At 50.6% G+C, this 20,549-nt stretch overlaps 1 protein-coding gene and 1 pseudogene across 3 annotated transcripts in view; one reads left to right on the forward strand and one right to left on the reverse strand.

The window, feature by feature from the left end:
• Positions 1 to 34: 34 nt before the first annotated feature.
• Positions 35 to 9,630, reverse strand: LOC123604237 (annotated as a pseudogene).
• The window catches only part of TBX4 (T-box transcription factor 4), a 31,512-nt gene continuing 20,463 nt past the window's right edge, over positions 9,501 to 20,549 (forward strand). Inside the window, exons 1-3 of one of the 3 annotated variants that reach the window (XM_045488192.1) lie at positions 9,501 to 9,603; positions 14,226 to 14,426; positions 15,247 to 15,341. In XM_045488192.1, coding sequence (XP_045344148.1) covers positions 14,229 to 14,426; positions 15,247 to 15,341 — 293 coding nt within the window. In that variant the 5' untranslated portion in view covers positions 9,501 to 9,603; positions 14,226 to 14,228. Of the gene's footprint in view, positions 9,604 to 10,244; positions 10,380 to 14,225; positions 14,427 to 15,246; positions 15,342 to 20,549 lie in introns of those variants that run through there. The other 2 variants (XM_045488193.1, XM_045488191.1) reach the window with 2 other exon arrangements.

Genomic DNA, 20,549 nt, shown 5'->3' on the forward strand with positions numbered 1-20,549 from the left:
AATACCATGGGGATAAGGCTAGCTAAAGATGCATTCAGTAGTGTGTAAACTCTATTTAAAAAAAAAAAAAAAAGCTGTAAATTTTTTTCTTTAAAAGTAGTGAGTTCTGGGGGGTTAAATGCTTTATGGACATGGGAAAAAACTGCCCTAGAACCAACTTTTTCATCATCACCATCTCCTTACCTAACTTCTTTTTCTTGTTTTTGGCCAGGATCACTCCCGTTTTTGCCGCATCAGCTTTCCTGTAGCTCAGTATGCAGCAATATCCTTTTTTCCTATCTTTTCCTTCAGCTTAGCAGCCTTCTTCTCATGAGGCTGCCTGTTATCTGCAGCAGTGCTATTCCATGTCCCTCCCAGGTCCTTTGCAACATCACCAATGGACAAGCCCAGATGTTCTCCTTTGATTTTTGGATGATACTCAGAACAAAACAAGATGAAGGCCAAAGGCCAAAGGCCAATCTTGGATACACTGGGATCCTTGAACTTCCCTGTTATTTCCCCTGTAGGGGGGATGGATACAGGTTTTCATGTCTCATACTGAGCCTTGTTGGTCTTTACCTTGTCTTCGAATTTTCCTTTCTCTTTAGAAGACAAGTCTTCCACCTTTCTGAGCACTATTTAGAAAACTTTGAAAAGTTGACTGAAACATCTTTGCACTTTGTCTTGTGCTCCTCCTGGCAAGTTTGCAGAAAGAATGCATATGATGATGTTCTGCCTCTCAGAATCCCTCTTAGGATCTCCTTTGCTCCTGTTTCCCTATTTTTCCTCAGTGAGGCTCAGGTCACCCAGTGCCTGACTCTCAAGTGCCCTGGCTATTTCTGTGGAGCTCAATGTACTACACTGGCTGTCTAGGTAAAGTTATTAACATGACTTACAAGGTCCTTCTAAACTTTTACCTTCCCATGAAACTTCATTTTCTGTCACTGCAGCTCTGCTGTTCCTCAAACATGTTCTCTGTGCCTTTGTACAGGTTATTCCCTTTTCCTGAAATACCCTTTTCACATTCTCTGTCTCTCAGGATCCCATACGTATTCATCTTTCAAAGATGGGCTCAGATGTTATCTGCTCATGGAACCTTCCTTAACAAGGCAGGATGAGTTGGTAACTCCCTCTTTTGTACTCTCATCATACCCAGTATGGGTTTAGATTACAGCCCTGAGCACGTTTTATTACTGCATTTGTTTACAAGTCTGTCTCCCCCACTAGACTGGGAGCTCCCTTCAAGAAGAGCCTCGGTTTTCCTCTGCTTCATTCTTCTAGTGCTTAGCACTGTGCCTAGAATGTAGGGTTCGGTGAATCTTAAGTGAACTATACAGAAAACTGAAGCCCAAAGAGGTTAAGTCACACACCTAGAAGAAGTAACCAACCTGATGGAGGGATTTGGAGAGAGAGATGTGATACATCAGATGGTGCTTTTTATAGTCTAGGCAGTTGCTAAGGACTGTTTGCCCCCCACCTCCCACCCATATACAGGCTGGTAGTCGCCTATTTATTCCCTTGGGAAATTTCCCTTTGGGAAAATTGGGCTCAAACTCAAATAGTCAGGAGAGATTTAAGTTAAAGAAGAGCAAGGCCTTCTTGTTCCTAGACAAAAAAAGTGAGCTGACTCGGAATGCATGGACTTGACCTCTGGGGGCTTTTAAAAACAAGAGAGACTTTATCAGGAGGACTAATTTCCAAGTCCTGTTAGAAGTAGACAAATGTCCGAGTCTGAAAAGTCGGCCTCTTGAGGAGGCCCATATGGAGCAGAGGAACCAGCCAGAGAACTCCAGTGTCTCCAACCTTGTTCCCATTGAACTCAAGGATGTTTGGGGGAGGGGAGACAGATGAGGGAGCCCTTGCTAATTAAGCCTCTACCCATGAGCGAATGTGAGGCTAATAAGGCAGCCCCATTCCAGGGCACCTCCACACCAAGCCAGCCGGTCTGCCTGTTTATTGCCCGTATGGAGATCATTAATGCCTCCTGACACTGGGGTCATTCCTGGGGTCAATCCCTGAGCCCGTTCTGCAAAACAAGGGGAAATGAACTTCCCAGCACATGTGGCTCAGGCTTGGCGGGGAGGGGGACTCCTGTCACCCCACACCTCAGCTCTGGGAGAGATCAGCACCCCAGGCTGTCAGACCCCCAACACAATCTTTCTCTGCCCAAACTGGACTCTGGGAAGGCACTCCTGGAGAAGGGTGAAGGGAGCCTTCGTCTGGGCCAGGACAACCCCCACTGAGGCTGTCCCAACCCACAGACAGACACTAATCCCCTGGCGACGGGCTGGGGTGGTGTCTGGGAGCTGCAGCTGCAGCTCGACAGGGGCCAGGCCCCGGCCGCAGGTGGCGGGAAGGCACAGGTCGGCGGCCACGTGGGCACTAGCGGCGACCTCTCCCCACCCTCACCCGCTTCCCCCGCCCATCCGGTGGTGATTGGGCCCCTTACCCCTCCGGATCCAAGATGGAGTATGGGGCGGGGTTCCAGGCTAAGCAAAGCTGTGATTGGTGAAGCCCAGGCCTTTTGAGCTGAAGGACGGCCTCAGTAGCCACTCAGGAAGCTCCTGGAGGTGGTAGTGGGCACCTAGCCGCTTTACTTCACACTTAAGCAACCAAGACGGCCTCGCAAGTCCAAATCTCGCATCTTGGGAAGGGCCAGGGTTGGAACAAGGAACCCCGCCCGGGACGGGCCTCTGGGCAAATCCTTAACGGCCTGGGGCCTCTTCCTCGGGAATGACCAGAACTGGGAATGAGCTCCTACAGGCCCAGGAAGATGTCGAGAAAACCCCCAAATAACTTGAAGGAAATCAATAGGATTATGAAGTTAATGTCACAGCAGGCTGAGTGACAGCTACCAAATAATGACCTCAGGAGGACAAGGCTGAGGTTAAATGAGACCCAATAAATAAAGGGACGTGTTCAAAGGAGGAACTTCAGAAAATACAGGGACATGGGGGTCTAGCGTGGGGACTCCTCCCTGCCCTCCCCTTCTAGGGTCTGTTGAATTCTAGGCGAGCCACAGCCTTGCCTCCCAGAAATGCACACGGGGTCTGTGCCCTGTTCAGCGCCAGTGCTGGCATAGCTCTTAAGCTCAGGGCTCTTTGAATAGCTCCATCCGCCCAGCTTCCGTGGCTGAATGAGGGAATGGAAACTTACTGTGGAGGTACGACCAGTTAACAGAGCCCCAGTATGCCTCTGATTCCTTAGAGACAGAGAAAGGACCAACTGCAGCAATAGGGGTTGAAGCTAGATGTTAGGAGGCACTTCCCAAACATTAGCTAGGTGGAGGGAGTTTATGAATCTTGGAAGCAAGGAAGAAGGCCTGTTATAGAGGATTTTATTTCAGATGAAAGCACACTTATCTTTATCCCCATTTGTGCCTGGGTTAGTGAACACTGCCTTTTTTTTTGGCCAATATGGTGTTACCAGCTAGAAAGGGCCATCAGTATGGTCTTTGCATAAGAAAAGTTTGTGGTACAGTCTGTGTATCCAGTGCTGTCCATTCCACTACCAAGTGTCCTGGTGAATGAGCAGCCTTTTGCATGAGTCCTGCTGACTCTTCCAGTGGCCAGGTTGGTGGGGTCAGTGGGAGGCAGAGCATGGCGTTTCTGGGACCATGAAGGATGTATTGTCTTTCTTTGGGTAGTCTAAAGAGAAACTAAGTCTTTAGTTTTTTAAAGAGAAACTAAGAGAAACTAGGTAGGTATTTTATTTTTTAGAAAATAAACAATAATGATAGCTAAGCTCTTGGGCTCTTGAGCCTTGGGTGTCCAATGACCTCTTTTCTTACTGTGAGACCTTGGGAGAGTCCTGTTTACAAAAATGAGAATAGTGTTATTATGTGTCAGGCAGTATTTTACACTCTTACAACAACGCAGTGGGGGAGGTATTATTATCCTTGTTTAACAAGTGAAATGAACTTAGGTTAAATGACCATAGAGCAGCATATTTAAAAACATGGTCACTGAAGATCCAGACTAATTGGATTCAAATCCTGACTTTATTTCCTGGTTGTATGACCTTGGGTATATTACCCAATTTCTTCATCTGTTGAAATGAGGACTATGATAGTACTCACCTGATGAGGTGGTAAGGTTGAAATGAGGTTAAGCACATAAAGCTCTTAGATTCCTGTCAGACACATTGTAGGTGCTCAATAAACATTAGCTATTTTTGTGAGCCCTTCAAGCACGATTATCTATATGATAAATAGATACTTTCTACTGTCCTTTCAGGTGGCTGTTATTATTAAATTCATTTTACAGGTGAGGAAACAGGCTTAAAGCAGATCATATTGTAGGTCCCTCTGTTAACAGCCTGCTGATGACCTGAATTTAGGTTTTTTAACTCAAATTCCAAGGACGCTGTGGTAGCTCGTGTACTCTTTCATTCTTGAATCCTAATTTGTTTCAGCCCCTCATTCAAAGGGCTCAGTCGGTTAAGTATCTGACTCATGATTTTGGCTCAGGTCATGATCTCATGGTTTGTGGGACTGAGCCCCAAATCAGGCTCCAAGCTGACAGCACTGAACCTGCTTGGGATTCTCTCTGTCCCCCTCTCTGTTCTCCCCACCTCACTCTCTGTCTCTAAGTCAATAAATTTTTTTTTAATTTTTTTAACGTTTTTATTTATTTTTGAGACAGAGAGAGACAGAGCATGAATGGGGAGGGGCAGGGAGAGAGGGAGACACAGAATCGGAAGCAGGCTCCAGGCTCAGAGCCATCAGCCCAGAGCCCAACGCGGGGCTCGAACTCACGGACCATGAGATCATGACCTGAGCTGAAGTCGGACGCTTAACCGACTGAGCCACCCAGGCGCCCCTCTAAGTCAATAAATTAATTAAAAACAAACAGACAAACAAACAAAAAAACTCAGTGTGGCTGGGTGGCTCCATCAGTTAAGTGTCTGACTTCAGCTCTGGTCATGATCTCACTCACGGTTTGTGAGTTTGAGCCCCGCATAGGGCCTTCTGCTGTTAGCATGGAGCCTGCTTCAGCTCCTCTGTCCTCCTCTCTCTGCCCCTTCTCACCTTTTGTGTGCTTGCTTGTGCTCTCTCTTCTCTCTCTCTCTCTCTCAAAAATAAATAAACATTTGGAAAAGAAAAAAAAAAAACACTTGAGGACCCAAATTAAAAAAAAAACCTCGAGGACCCAGTTTTGGATAGTGTGTGCTTGGGAAGACTAGAGGGCAGAAAGAGGAGGAAAGAAAAGGGAGGTTGGATAATGCAATAGATTCTCTGACTTAGGAATATTTTTTACCCGATATGACCCTAGCAGATATAACTTCCTCAGACAGGTAGTAAAATAAGTGTGCATTTCAGAGAAGTCTTACTGGAGGAAATGGAAAGAAGTAGCAGTGCAGGAGCATGTAGTGTAATGGGGGAGAAAGTCTGATCTGCAGAGAATCCACCGATGGATAAGGACTCTGGAACAGAAGGCCTAGATTGCTAGCCCTGACTATACAAAACGCAAATTTGATCATTCATTCCTTATCTCTGTAGTGCCTCAACTGAGAGTTATAAGAGGGACTCACCTGTGCTATTGGTAAATCACTACCTCTGTCCTCAGTCCTGAGGGGGCTCAGACCAGCAGGGATCAGAGCAGCACAGTCCTCAGTTTCTTCTCACTGGAAGCTTCCTAATTCTCTTTGTGGGAGAAGGCCCGGGAGGCCAGGGTGAGAGATCGGGTGAGCAGAACTGCACCTGTGGTAGGAGGGAAAGCCCCTGAAGCAGCTGCCACCTACTACCCATTCCCCTTGCTCCATCCTCCAGTTTCCAGAAGGAGCTCAAGCTCCTGCTTCCACTACCCCAGTTGCCTTAGCTTGATAAACCCAATGGGATGTGGGCTGGAAAATCTAGAACCAAGATTTGGGGCTACTCGGTAACAATAAAGTCATAGGGGACAAGTGAATTCCCTGCTTCCTCACCCATCTTTTCCCTTTTGGGGACTTACTAAGGACCCCCAGGCCTTAGATCATAGCACACACTAAATAACATGGCTGGGAAGGGGATGTGGAGGAATTTTGTGTCCTGGAGTTGAATGGGAAGGTATGTGCAAATGCACAAGGACACACGTTCAGATATGTATCTGTCATTATGGAGTGCCTAAGGACTCACTCAACACTGAGCTGGGACCTTTACACATGTCTCTGGAGTGTATTTGGCTGTAAGTAACAGAGACCCAGACTAACAACGATGCAAAGAAATAGGGTTTATTTTTCTCATGTTATAAGAAGCAGTTTGACACTGGTCTACTGGCTCAGTGATGCCATCAGGAACCCAGGCTCTTTCTTTTTGTTCTGATAGCCTTAGCGTATTGGCCTTCATCCTTGCATCAGGGTCTCTAGAGAGTGAGAATGCCAAGGATCTCATCTACAGGAGAAAAGATTATGTTTTCCCCTTCATCCAGAAAGCAAAAAATTCCTTCCCAACCTTCCTCTTTCCAGTCTTCTGCCCGGGCCTCATTGGCCAACATTGGATCATGTGCCCACTGCTAGCTACAAGAGAGACTAGGAAAGCAGGGAACAGGATTTCCATGATTGACATACAGCAGTGATTTTCAGCTTTGATCCTATCCTCAAAGATTCTGACTCAGTGGGTCTGGGGTGGGTCTTGACATTGGTATTTACTAAATACTCCAAAAGCTTTTCTTTTCTTTTCTTTTTTTAAAAATTTTTTAATTGTAATTTGCTTTTCACCACACTGTGGAGCCAGCTGAAGTAGTCATGCTCAACAAGCCTCCCCTCCCCTCTGGATAAACCATGTTACTGCACTGACTGGGATTCTCAGGTTTATCCTGCAGCCCCTGCTCCCCTTGGGATTGATTAATTAGTAAGTTTGCAGGTTATTCATTAGTGAATTTGCAGTTAGTAATTGGTTAGCCAATCAGTTGACTAACTAATAGAACTAATAAACTTACCAATTAGTTGGCCTTTCCTTTTTATGTGTCTGACACATAGTGAGCACTTACTTACATGGTAAGCATAGTAAGGACTTTGGATGAATGAATCCATAAAATGGAGATAAAATGGAATTAATACAGCATCTGATGAGATAGTAGTTGTGAAACCACTTCGTAAATAGCAAGACACTATACAGACATAAGAATAAAAGTTGACAAAAGAAACTACTTTAAAATTTAGGGCCAGGAGAAAGTTTGTTCCCCACCCTTCACCAAAAACATACTGTTTCCACATTTCTGAAATGGAGAACTACCTTTTGCCCTGCTGCTGATAAGCCAGATTTTGTTCTCAATTATAGCAACTTTGTCAACGCTTAGTGATAGCATGTATTCTTTCTCCTTGATCCTAGTTCACCTTTATTCTTGTATTTTTATTAGCTTATTTTGGTTATAAACCACCTCAAGCCTTTTTGGAAAAGAAGTGGGATAAAAGAAATTTTAGAAATACTTGGGAACTAACATATTAGCTATCCTACCACATGTCAGGAATTTATATGCATTAACTTAGCCAAAGTTCACATTAAGCTAGTGGGTCCATGTGATTATCTCCATTTTATTTAAGTGTTAAGGGACATGCCCAAGGTCACACAGTTGCTAAATGAGGAGCCAGGTTTCAAAACCACGGTGAGCCTGACACCAAACCTGAGGGCTTTCCCCTCAGCCAACCCAAGCCAGTGTGATAGATGCTTGGTTATGGTCAACTATTTGCTTAGCTAGTTGAGGAGAATTTTTATACTTTGAACTCCTCAAATCCATTTTGGAAGAACAAAAACAAAAACACTGGTCTTTTTCTTTCCTCCCACAGGCCATTTATCAGCCTATTTCCTATTATTTTATGTACTACTAAGAAGGAAAAAAAATACCAATTAAACTACAACACTACAAGGAATTAAATACCTTTGATTCTAAGATGTCAAAATTTCAAAGATGTCAAAACGTTAAAAAGAAATGTATGTGTTAATCAGTGAAAGAAAGAATTCCATTCTACTAACGGGGAATGTGTATACAAAACCTCCCTTTCTCTCTTACTTGCTGGCTGGTTTGCCCCTTCCTTTTCATTGCCAAAACCTTGCCTGTCCCTTGCATATCTCATTTTTCCATGTCATCATGAACTAGTTGATACTGATTTGGAGTATCTCCTGTGAATCTCCAGAAAGACTTGCACTTACAGAAAGTCTCCATTCTAGTTTCTTTAAAGAGCAACACTAGATGGTCTCATTATGAACTTCCTCCAATGATTGTCAACAAATTCTTTCCAGAGTCTGGCCTAAATGTAGTCTTCCCATGGTATCTGGTGATTCACTGCCCTCCCTGTGCACCATTCCATACAGTAGTTGGTTGGTTAGTCTGTACACTATTTATTTGCAAGGGATTTCCCTACAGGTTGTTGGAGAGGGCATGGGAGGGGGCTTGGGAGCAGAAGCTGAGACATGTCATCCAGTCCTCCCTAACACAGGAAACATGACTCCCCAGGCATCTCTGAAACACCAGGGCCTTTCCTTTCTCCACTCCAGAAGAAGGCAGGATTGGAGGAAGATTAAGCTTCTCCATCCCTTAGACCTTACTTCCCCTTCCTGGTTCAGGATTCCATCAGACAAATTGTGCAGTGAAGATGGGATAGTGGAATCTGGTATTGCTAAAGGTGATAGGGATTCTTGAGCAGTGAGCCCATTGTGGAGATGGGTTCTCAGGCTCCTGACAGCAGCAGCTGGCTTTTCTGAGTTGGTATTTTGCCTCCTCCTTTGAGTGCAGGGTAGTGGGAGAGGCATTGATGTTGGCTTTCCATTTCCTAGCATTAGAAAAGGGACAGATCCATCCAAGGAAGGAATTTCCCTGTCCTATCTCCTTCCATCTGATTTTGAGGTAAAAATCTGGATAGGAACAGAAGCTGATTGGAACTATTGGAGGCACCAGTGGAGGAAACGATGCAGCCCATGCTGAGGAGCAAGGAGCTAATTTGGGAATTCTATTGACAGGGGACTCCGGGGCCTTTGGGATAGGTGGGCAGACCTAGCCTTGCCTCAGTATTCTGGGCAGGTAACAGGCTGTGAGGCTTGGGCATGGACTGGGGTCCACATGGCTCTGTCTGCCTGTGGAGCTCAAGGGTCCTGTGGAGAGGTACAGACAGACATAAAGAAATAGAGGTAAGTGGAGACAGAGGGAGTGGAGAGTCAGAGGTTGGTCAGGGAGGTCTAGGCAGTGAGGGGGCCTCACTTTCTGACTTTCTGAGGCACAGAGGCCGGGTAGCTCCCAGTGCAGTGGTCTCAGCTTCCTAGACTGGGGCAGGGATTGGGCTTCCTCGTCAGCTTTCTGGGATCTTGAGGCTGCTGGCGGAGTCTTGGCCCTCACCGCTGCAGTTTCGCCCAGAGACTCTGCCAAGCCCTGGCACCTTGAAGCCTGGGCCTCGGCTCGGATTCAGAAGCCGGCCCGGCATTTCCCCGCTGCCGCCGCTCAGGCCTGGCGGCCCGGCCTCCTCCCCGCCTGAGCGAAGGGCCTGCCCTCACCCGTGACCTCCGCGGGCCGACTCCGAGGCGCGCCAGGCCGGGTCCGGGCGGCCGCTGTCCGCCAGGCCGGGACAAGCAGGGGCCGGTGAGCAGAGGGGCCGCGCCCTGGCCGTCGCGCCCGCGCCCAGAGCCCGGGAGCAGGAGCGCGCGGGCCGGAGCGCGTAGGTGTGAGAATGTGTGAGGGGCATGGTCTGTGGACGAGTGCGGGGCTGTGGGGCGCTGTGCGCCTGCCTCCCGGGACGTGGGCTTACCGAGCCGCTGCGTGCACCGTTGGGAGCGGGTCTCGGACCGCGGGGTGTGCGGGCGCGGAGCCCGCGGCCTGGGGCTCGGCGGAGGGCGGCTGTCTGCAAGTGGGCCCCCGGCCCGACCAGGCCGGGCCGGGCCGCGCCCCAGTGTGCGGGCCGCGCTGCGGCTCCGGGCGTTCGGTCCTGGTTGTCGAGTCTCCGTGCGAGCCGTGCGGCACCGCCAGGCCGCTCTGCCTCTTCCCGCCCCTCTAATCTAAACCATGCGGGGCTCCCTGTCCCAGCCAGGCCTGCCGGGCCGAGGGCCGCAGGGAGGGCACCGAGCCACGCGGTGGGGGAGCGCGCGGCCAGCTCGGGGCTCGGGGTCCTGGGGCCGCGGAGCCAAGGGACCCTAGAGCCCCCCTCCCCGGGGGGCGGCGGGCGCAGACTGATTGACAGCGGCGACGTCAGCGCAGGGGGGTGGCGGCCCCGGAGGGAGGGAGGAAGGAGGAGGGAGCTGAGGCCCCAAAGTGCAGCCTCGGAGATCAAGGGCCCGCTCCAGAGTCAGGATGTGTCGGGCCCCGAGGGCGCGGCGGGCAACGGGACACTGACCCAGCGGCCCCGAGTCGGTGCCCAGGCCGTCCTGTGCCACTCGGACCCGAGCCTGCAGTGAACCTCGGGCCGCAGGCGCCTCCGCATGCTGCAGCGCAGTTAGGGTGAGTGTGGGTTCCGGCGGGGATGGGGGTGAGCCGGGAGTGCGGGACAGGGGCCACCCCGAGCCCAGCGTTAGGCTGCAGGGTTGAGGAGAGTGAACTGGGAAAGAGGCGAGTAACGGGACGGGGGTAAGAACCTCAGGGAAAGGCAAGGCTGCAGGATGGTGCCGCGATGTGCTTCAGATCAGGCTGCCGCCTCGGCCCTACTTCCAGCGGTTTGGGGCGCGAGCCCTCATCTCCACCGAGTAACAGGATGAATTGGGTCTAGGGACCCAAGGGCAAAGAAACAACAGCGCCAGAGCCAAAAGAACATGGTTAAGCTGCGACTAGAGGAACGTTGGTCTTGAAACTGGTGTTTGCAGACTAAGAAAGGCCAAGGAAGAGGGCCCGGGTGCTTGAGGCGATATCGATGAAGAAATGTGTGATCGGAACCCTGGACTTCAGAGCCTTTGATGCAACGGGCTCGTCAAAATTAAAGCAAGGAGCATTGTATATAAATAATTATCAATGATCAGGAAGTATCAGAATGTGAGCAATTACCAAAGAAACAGGGCTAAGTGGAAAACTAATACAGCACTCACACTTTAAAACAACAGTAAAATAATAGTCACTTTCAGAACCAAGCGAAAATTGTAATCACAAACTTAAAAGGATCATAGACAAAGTATCTCCAAATATAGGAACAATGTGATAAGAACCATTGTATTAAAATCAATAGTAAAAATAAAATAAAATAAAATCAATAGTGATACTATAGGAAATAGTAACAAATGATAAAACTGTAGGAAAAGGGTAAACAATTAAAAATACTATTAAGGAAAATACTAATATTAGTAGTATTGATGGAGTATTATATATAATTTATTATTGATACTATTATGAATTATTATAATAAATATTAACCAAAATCTTTAGAGCAATACTAATATAAACAAAGACAGCAACAAGAATTGCTGAAATAATATGACAATTTATGACCAACATATTAATAGTCCCAGCAACATTATAAATAATGGTAGAGTAATAAGAAGTATCGTACCAATGTGATGAAAAATAATCAGAGTATTAAGAACTACAGCAATATCACAAATTATGACAAAGTAACAAGGAGTAATGATGTGATGAAAAATAACCAGCGAATTAAGATTGTAACATTACAAATAATGACAAAGTAACAAGATATTGTAACGATGTGATGAAGAATACCTGGAGTATTGTGAACAATTCTAACAAAACAAATAATGATAAAATAACAAGAAGTATTATAAGGATGTGAAGAAAACTAATGTCTATATTGAGAACAATGATATTACAAGTTATGGTAAATAAAAAGTTATTGAAACTGTGACAAAGTACAGAGACTGAGGAGCCAGCAACAGAAGCATTTTAGGGGTACGGAATAAAAATTAAAATAACAATAGATTAACACGACCTGCTGGAATACTATATTTAGTAATTACCTAGATATTAGTAACTGTGTCACTAATGTACCAGGAAGCCCTAGAATGATGGAGCAGGGACCAGAGAGCAACAACATATTTAATAATGATGAATTAACAAATCAAACCAGTACTTTAAATATACAGTGTTAAAAATAAAAGGTTCTAATAATTTATGTGATATTTTTAATGCTATCGAGCTGACCCGAATACTGCTCTCATAATAGAGATAATTAAAATATTTAAAATAATACAAAATGTTAATTTCCCCAGTGCAAGAAAAATATCACCAGTAACTTAGAGTAAAGAGAAAAATGCTGTTCTCTTTAGAAAGCGAATTGATTGAAAGCGACGGACGGAGCGAAAGCGCGCCGAGCCGGCCGGCGCGTCCGCGAAGGGGTCCGCGAGAGGGGCGAGCGCGATGGGCTGCGGCCCTCGGGCTCGGGCTGATGTGGAACGCGGCTGTACAGTGCGCCGGGGCTCGGGGTCCGAGGGAACCAAAGGGACGGCCAGTCTGGGCCAGCCCAGAGGGAAGGAAAGGAAATTAGCGGGGAGCCCCATCGAGGGCGAGGGCCAGCTGTCGCGATGTCGAGATGTGTCTCCGCGGCTGAGAGAAAAGGAAGAGGTGAAGCCCGCGGAGGGGAAGGAGAGCACCACGCTGCCCTCGTCCCAGGTGGGAGCGGTGGGACCCGCGTCGGTGGATGCCGGCCGCGGACGTGCTTAGTGCCCAGGACTGAGAGTGCCGGGCATGAGCCAGAAGGCGGCCCTGCACGGCTCCGGGTGCGACAAGTGCTCCGTAGAGGACCCGGTGGCCAAAACAGCATCGCGCCAGGCGGCGCGTCTTCCTGCCCCCGTGGTCTGCCGCGCTTGTGACCAGCCGATGGCCCGCGCCCATCCCTCTGACCCCAGATACAGTTCGGACCAGCGTCTTGGGCCAGGGCGTGCAACTACCCTGGTCGCGCAATGTCCCCTTGCCTGGGGGCTCTGGGTTTCCTAGGCTCCGCTGGAACCAGCACGTGGCCCAAGGCCGGTACTGGGGCTGGCCATGCCGGGCAAGACTTGTTTCCTGCTGCCTGTGGACCAAGGACTGGGAGGGCTGTCAGCTTTATCTTTATGGGCTTTTCCCAGCCCTACTGGCCCAGGCCCCTTTTTTATCTCCCTCTGTTGCACTTGGCTTGTTTACTTTGTGAGGCCCTGGGAGCCCGATGTCTAGGACCCGGGATGGGGAAACCAGTAGGCAGGATGGCCAGAGGCCTGGGCCTTGGGATGCTCAGGGAGATCCAGGAGAGAACAGAAAGAAGACAGGAGGAAGGGGGAACACTCTTCCACAAGAGAGGCAGCCAGGCACATAGAAAGCCGCACCAGACCCAAAAGAAGGGAGAAGAGCAGGGAGGCGGAAAGAAGCAGATATAATGCACGGTTGCATCCATGATGGAGGCAGGAAAAGCAGGTTCTGCAGCCTTGGACAGCCTGGTGGATAGTTCTAGACTCTTGGGGAAGGATAGCTGTGCTGGGGAGGGGGGAGGGGTGGGGTGGGCAGGACTAGGTTGTGTCTGTGAACTGGACCCACCCAACTGGCCTGGTCCTTAGCTGGGAAGGGTCTGGATCCTTTGCCCCAAAGCAGAGCCCTTTGGACTGAGGGAGCCAGCGAATGTGAATATATGGGCAAGGCTGGGGGGCCCCTGGCTGAATTTAGGGCCTAAATCAGAGCTGCCCTGGGACAGTGTGGCTGCTTGAGTGACTAGAAGACTCTGTGTGGGTGCTTGTGTCTGGGTGTGAAGTGTGTACCTGTGTGAATGACACACAGGGTGTCTGTGGGAGTGGGAATGTGTAGGAGTGAAAGCCTTTGGCTCAGGGAGGCTCTACCTGACTGCTAAGGGAGTGGGTGAGGGCAGATGGGTGAGCAGGAGCCTGAGGAACTGCCCAACCCTAGGCCCTTTCTGCAGGTGTGGAGCCCCAGGAGCCTGGGCCCTGCCTCCTGGTTTCACTGTCCTGGCTGCCCTGGGCCAAGAGTGAGCCTGGACCCCAATTATTAGGAAACTTCGAAGAGAGACCCAGGCCTCAGGCTCCCCTGGCGCCCAGCAGGAGGGAGGGACTGGGGGTGCAGCTGGGGCAATGCCGAGAGGGCGGTCCTTCCCCCAGACCTGCTCATCACACAGCCCCACACCCAGAGGCAGGCAGACCTTGAACCGCACACAGACCCTCCCAAGTCCAGACCCCAGACGGTGGAGGCGACGGTCCTGCCCTCCGCATTTTCTCCCTCCCCCAGCTCAGAAGGGGGCGGTGTCCACGTGCGCCAGGGCGACCTTCCCGCCCGGCCCCGAAGTCCCCTGGCTGGGCTGGAGCGAGCTGCTGGGCCTCTGGCGAGTGTGGACCTGGGCATGTGACTCGGTGTGTGCTGTGCCCGCAGGAGATGCTGCAGGATAAGGGCCTGTCGGAGAGCGAGGAGGCCTTCCGGGCCCCGGGCTCGGCGCTCGGCGAGGCCAGCGCTTCCAACGCCGCCAACAACCCCGAGCCCGCGCTGGCCGCGCCGGGCCTCAGCGGAGCCGCGCTCGGCAGCCCCCCGGGCCCAGGCGCCGACGCCGCCGCCGCCGCTGCCGCCGCCGAGCAGGTAGGGCCGCGCTGGCCGTCGGGCAGAGGTCGGGCGTCGGTCTGTCTGCAGGGCAGCCTGCGTCTGCCAATCCGCCCCACTGAGGACAAGACTCGCTTCCCGGGGGACCTGGCTGCGTCCTGGACTGCGCGTTCTGCTCCGCTGGGCAGGGCTCCCGCTCTTTGCCTTTCGTCCCTCTTCTGCTTCGCTCCCTTGGGGCTACTAGGGGACAGGCTGGGGAGGGGACCCTTGTGGCAGCGGGGCGAGCCCGGGCCAAGTGTCCGGCTCCGACGACGCTGAGAGGGCGTGGGCGAAAGAAAGCCTGGCATCGGGAGGGAAGAACAGATCCCGGTCGTGTGCGAGCGGGAGCCGCCGCGGGGACGTCGCTGAGAAGGTCACACTGACAATCTGATGATCAAAAGGAAAGAAATCCGTCTGTGCGCACCCTCGGCCTGCGTGGGTCTGCGTAGAGTCTGAGGGTGCGCGAGTCTGGCCGCAGGGGCGTTTGTCCCTCCTGTGTCTGTGTGTGTCCGCAAGCCTGTGGCTGTGTCCCGCCACGTGGAGTGTTTATGTTTGTGTAGTGTGTCATCTACCCTGGCACGGTCAGCATGTGTCCTTTGCGGACCATCTATAGGTGCAGCTCCGAAGGAGTGGGTTTCAGCTACTGATTAAATTTTGAAAAATTCACCAGTGGTACAGGATAATTTTATGAAACGAAATCTTGAGGCATGGGCTTCGGGGGCTGGCAGGACTCTGCACAGTTCCTTGGGCCTGTGTTCTCCGTTCTGTGGGCTCCATATGGAGCCGTCGCTCAGGCCGACCCCTTCCGTCTCATCCCTAGACCATCGAGAACATCAAGGTGGGCCTGCATGAGAAGGAGCTCTGGAAGAAGTTCCACGAGGCGGGCACCGAAATGATCATCACCAAGGCGGGCAGGTCAGCGCTGGGACATTTATTTGGGGGATGGGGATGACTGGTGGGAGCGATGGGAATCCCCCAGGAGCTCCCTTGACAGTCCTCTCGGGCTCCTGCCAAAGGAGCGCCAGGAGTTCCTTTCACCACTCCGGTCTTAGCCCCTTGTCCTACCACGGCTTTTGACTGGGCCGCAGAACTTCACCGGAGGATCCATCTCCTCCAGGGAGCCTCCAGACTTGGAAGGATGGGAGGGGTAGCGCTATGCAAATAAAATGCAAATAAGGATCGTGACTCCAGAGGTCCCAGTCCCTGCACTATTGGCCCCCAGGGGGGCTGCTTTGTCCTCTTCCTTTTGGGGACCTGCCTGGTTTCTCAGGATTGCATTGATTGGGGACCCGGAGATGACCCTCAACAGATGGAGGAAGGGGACTGGACCATGTTTTCCTACTTCCATAACTTTTCCTGGCAGTGGCAACCAGGAAACCTCTCATCCCTCGGGGTGCTGCTCGTCTATTGCCAGCCCCCCCACCTCAGCCAAGGGGGAGGCACCGTTGGGCCCTGTGTGTGTGTTGTTTGGGGAGCAACTCTCGGGTGGTTGCCAGAGATGATGATTTATAAAGTGGAAACATCTTTAAAATGTGCTGGTGTCTGTGGGAGAGAGTCTCGAGGAGAAGGGGAAAGGAGGGAGATGCAGACCGGGCAAGATGAGAGATTCGTTGGGGCCAGCGGGGCCAGGAGTCTCAGGTGGGGCGCGAATGGCAAGGCCAGCGGTTATCAGTGTAGGGGGATTGCTGCAGACAGAGAAGCTGGAAAGTTCAGGTGTAGGAACTGCCCTCTCCCCACTTACTCACATTTGATTCTAGTCCCTGGGGGACAGGGTAGGTGTAAAAATGTCTGTGGGCCCATAATTGGGTTTTCGAAGAAATAAGGTGGCGAAGCCTCAAGAGCCAGGGATGGGGAGTCAGACCACAGTGGCTTCCAGTTCCGCTCAGCTGCTTCCATCTGTGCAACCCTCAGGCAAGGTGCTTCAGGGTATCTGCCCTCTCCACATCCCCCTCTGCAAAATAATACAGTATGTAAAGCACTTAGCCTAGCTCCTGGCACATATGAGCATGCCATACATGTGAGCCAAAATTAATTGTAATTAGAGAAATGTCTGACACCCACTCAGCAGTTTTCTTCTTCTTAGAGAACTCTGCTGAACTGCTTAGAGAAGGGTGAGCTGTTGAAAAGAAGCAAAAAGCTGGTAGTTTTTGCAGTGTGTAGTGAAGGGGTGCTGTGGTCCTTCTTGTCTGCTCACTGGCAGAACTTGCGAGGTTTCCTTTGTTTTGCTGGGGGTAAGTTCTGGGCACTTGGTCAGGCTCCCTGGTAGGTGGCAAGGCCACCTGGAGCCTCTTATCAGGGGAAGGAGCATGGGGATGTCAGGGCCTGAATTTGCTGCATTTGGGGGCTGGGGAAGGAGGATGCATTAGGGAAACCTGGTAGAGGGTGCCACTTGGAATAGTCCTGAAGACAGTGGCTCTCAAGCCTTGCCTCTTCCTAGCTGAGTGCCCTTGGGCAGGTTTCTACACTTCCCGTGGCTCAATGGTGCTGGGGTAAACAGAGCTGGTGACTGTAGACTTACCTGCCATTCTTCTTTTCTTAGTTACTGTGAGACTCAAATGGGGGTCACGTGAGCTGCGTATGGTAAATTGTTGACTGGATTATAGGTATGAAGAGAGGGAATTTATTTATTGGAACTGCTGGGGTGGAGGGATGGAAAGAAGAAAGAGAAAGATCCAGAATTTCCCTTTTTAGGCAGCAGAAATATTCTTGTCTTTCAAAAATAAATGGTCTGCATGTTCTTCGGGTTTGCCTGGCCTCTGCCTGTTTTAAACAAAAGACATTTGTGATTCTCCTCAGTGGGGTTTCCTGCATCAGTATGGGTCCTCCTCCCTCCCTCCCTCCCCCAACACACACACACACACACACACACACACACACACACACATACACACACCTCCAGAGGTGACCAGCTTCAGGCGGATGTCTGTGCCTGATCCTAGTGGACACTTAGAGATGCGCCTCAGGGAATGATGACAATAATTTTTAAATGGCTGTGATGAGGTTGACCACTTATGGTTTCATCACGGTCTTGGCCTTTCATTTCTCTGGCAGAAAGTTATTCTTGCACCAGGCCTAGTCCTTAAGAAAGTCACTAGCCTCGTCGCCCCTCCCCATGGTTCTCACAGACCCTCTTTCCTCCTGAGTTGCTGCTCACTGACTTTGGAGACCACATTCTCAGTTCTGATCCCAGTGGCCCCCTCCCCCTTCACTGCCTCCCTTCCACAGGAGGCAGCTTGCTTTGCTTGGGTTTGTGGTTCTTCAACATCCTGTGGAGTCCCAGTTCTCTTCTTTGTGTCTCTACCGGCACCCTTCCTGGAACACCTGCATTTCTCAGCAGACGGCCTGAACCCTTGTCCTGAACCTGGAATCGCAGATTCCTAGACTGCTGGTAAACTGAGGGAACATAAGCCTGACCCCAGAGAAGGGAAGGCACTTGGCTCTTATAGATAGAAGCAAAATTAAGCAGCTGCCAGGTCCACACAAGCCAAGCAGATGATACTCTACCCCCAGAAAAAAAAAAAAAAACCCAACTTTGAGAAATTCCCCTTAGATACAGGGCCCTCCAATATGGGGTTGTTGCTCTGCCCTAGAGACCCCCCTGGCTGGTTAGAGGCACGATACTTGCTATCTAGCTGAGGGAGAGGCAGGTCCCAAACAAGGGGAACAATGTTTCTCAAGCTAGTTTGAGTCTTTGAGTCACAAGCCTCTTGCCTATAAGCTCTTGAAGGTATGAAGGTCTGAAGGCCAAAGTAGAGGATAGTCCCCTTCATTGGATAGTGACTTCGGATTCTCAAACCATTTGATCTGGGGATTAAAATGCCAATCACATTGGGAGACATCAATTTCTGAATGCTCAGTAACCCCTGATGTCAGGTGTAAAACGAGGCCAGAATCCTCCCAGCCAGTTTCTGTCCCCTTCAGGGGCCTCTGCACCCAGAAGGCTGTTTACTGCAGAGACCAGACCCCTCCTCTGTCTACCTCCTTCACATCCCTGCCAAGCTTGAAAGATGTGAGAAACTGCATTTTCTCCCAAACATAGATAAAAGTGAGCTCCACAAAAATTTAAATATAAACCTCCCAAAAATGAAAATTTCCTAACCGTTTGACTGCTCTACTCCTAGGTCATGGTTTTGCCACCAGATAAATCTCCACTATCAGCCTTCATAGCCTGTTGAGTTCAATGTTGCTTGTGTTAGTGACAGTGAATTTGCGTTTGAAAAATGAGCTACCGATGAGAACTCCTGTTGAACCTGTATTGTTTGTTATTCTGAAGCAAGGATTTGGCCCGGCTTAATCCGGGGCTTCAAAGCCAATTGCCCTTGCTCTGTATACAGAGCGTCAGAGCCCAGTGGCGTGGGTGATAAGACAAGTAAGGGTTGAAGACACTGGGAAAGTGGGTTGGGGAGAGAGTCCTTTGATCTCTTTCTAAAGTATTTTCTGAAAGCAAAAGTCTATCAGAAGGAAGTGTCTTTAAAAAAATCTGAGGAGCAACTGATCTTCCAAAACAGCATCCATTCCATATACCCTCACTCTTGCCACCCCCCCTCCCCTGACCTCAGGGAAAATATTTCTTAAAAATGCTTTGAGTGAATTAGAAAATCGTGTGCGTGTTAGAGAGAGAGAGAAAATTGGGACTAAATTACAAAGCTTTGCCATTGCTCTCAGAAATCATTTGGCTCTAGAAGGTTTAGTCTCCGTACAGGCAGCACCAGCAACGCAGCCCCCCTCCTCCAGCAAACTCAGCCTTGGTGGACGGGCCTTAGCCTCTTCCCAACATACCCAGAAATCCCTCTCAAAAGTCCCAGACACTAGAGATAGAAAGAACGGTGGGGTTTTCTGGGGACCCCTGTCCTTTGCCTGCAGCCGGTTTCTTTCCGACTCTGGGATCCACGGCTGGTGTATGTATATACATGTGTGTATAGACACACACATATGATATATACATGTATAATTTTCAATGTCAATTTTATTGAAGTGGAACTTGCCTGTATAAGTGAGCAAATCTTAATTGTACAGCTCTATACACTTCCACAAAATGAATACACTAGTACAAATCACCACCCAGATAAAGAAACACAGCAGAATCCTCTTGTGTGCCCTCCCATTCCCCACCACTCCTCTCCCCCCTCGAAGCCCCTCTCCAGACTTCTCACCCCTTCTATTTGGTTTTGTGTCTAGTTTAAGGGAAGGCACATCTAGCTGCTCCTGGGGTTTCCAGGCCCTCACAGAAAGTCAGGCTGCAACCGGGTTGGGGACTTGGGGGTCCGGCCAAGTGGAGAGAATCTGGTTGGTTTCCTACGTCCTGCTGACTCCCTGCACCCCCATTCGGGATTGGTGGGAGACTAGTAGGTCGGGCCAGGAATTTGGCGATCGCTTTGGCCGGAGAGCCGGGAGCCCCCGCCGCTCTCTGAGACCAGCTGAACTTGCGAGTCTCCACTCAGCAACCAGCGAGCATTTGAGGGGTTGTTGCCAAAATCACAAGGTCCCGAATCCTTGCCCCGTGCCCCGCAGGCCTCCCACACGAAGAAACGTCCAAGGAAGCTTATCTTAGCAGTTCATTCTAAAACCATTTCCGAGTATGAAGTAGATAAAGGCTCCAGCCCGCATCCTTTCAGAGCCTGTTTCGTGATCAGAGGAGAAATCCCGAGCTTTCATCTCCTCCCGGGCCGGCGGGGCGGGCGGCTTGTTTATTCCCCGGCGGAGCCGTTTCCGCGTGTGCCGGGAGCGCCCCTCTGTCTGGGGGTCCAGGAGCCCCGAGGGGGCGTCAGGCGCGCGGACCGGAGGCTCGCGGGGCGCAGGGAGAGGGTGGGGCGAAGGCTCGACTGCGCGGGGCTTGGGGGCCGCGAGGTGTCCGGGGCGGGCGAGCCAGGGATTCCGGCCAGGCCAGCGCTGGCGGCGGGGCAGAGTGGGACACTGGCGGCTCAGAGTCCTTCCCTCCTTTCCTGCCCGCTCCCCCAGGTGTTCATTTCCCCCATTGATGTTGGTTTTCAGGTACATTTTACGTCCTAAGTCACAGAAACAACTTGATCTCACCCTATCCTTTTCATCTGTTTCAGTAGAGAGGGTCTTTATAGTGTAGAGTCACCAGAGAGGATGGCACAGCTCCCAGACCCAGCCTGGCCT

This window comes from Leopardus geoffroyi, chromosome E1 (assembly GCF_018350155.1).
Source record: "Leopardus geoffroyi isolate Oge1 chromosome E1, O.geoffroyi_Oge1_pat1.0, whole genome shotgun sequence".
Classification (NCBI taxonomy): domain Eukaryota; kingdom Metazoa; phylum Chordata; class Mammalia; order Carnivora; family Felidae; genus Leopardus; species Leopardus geoffroyi.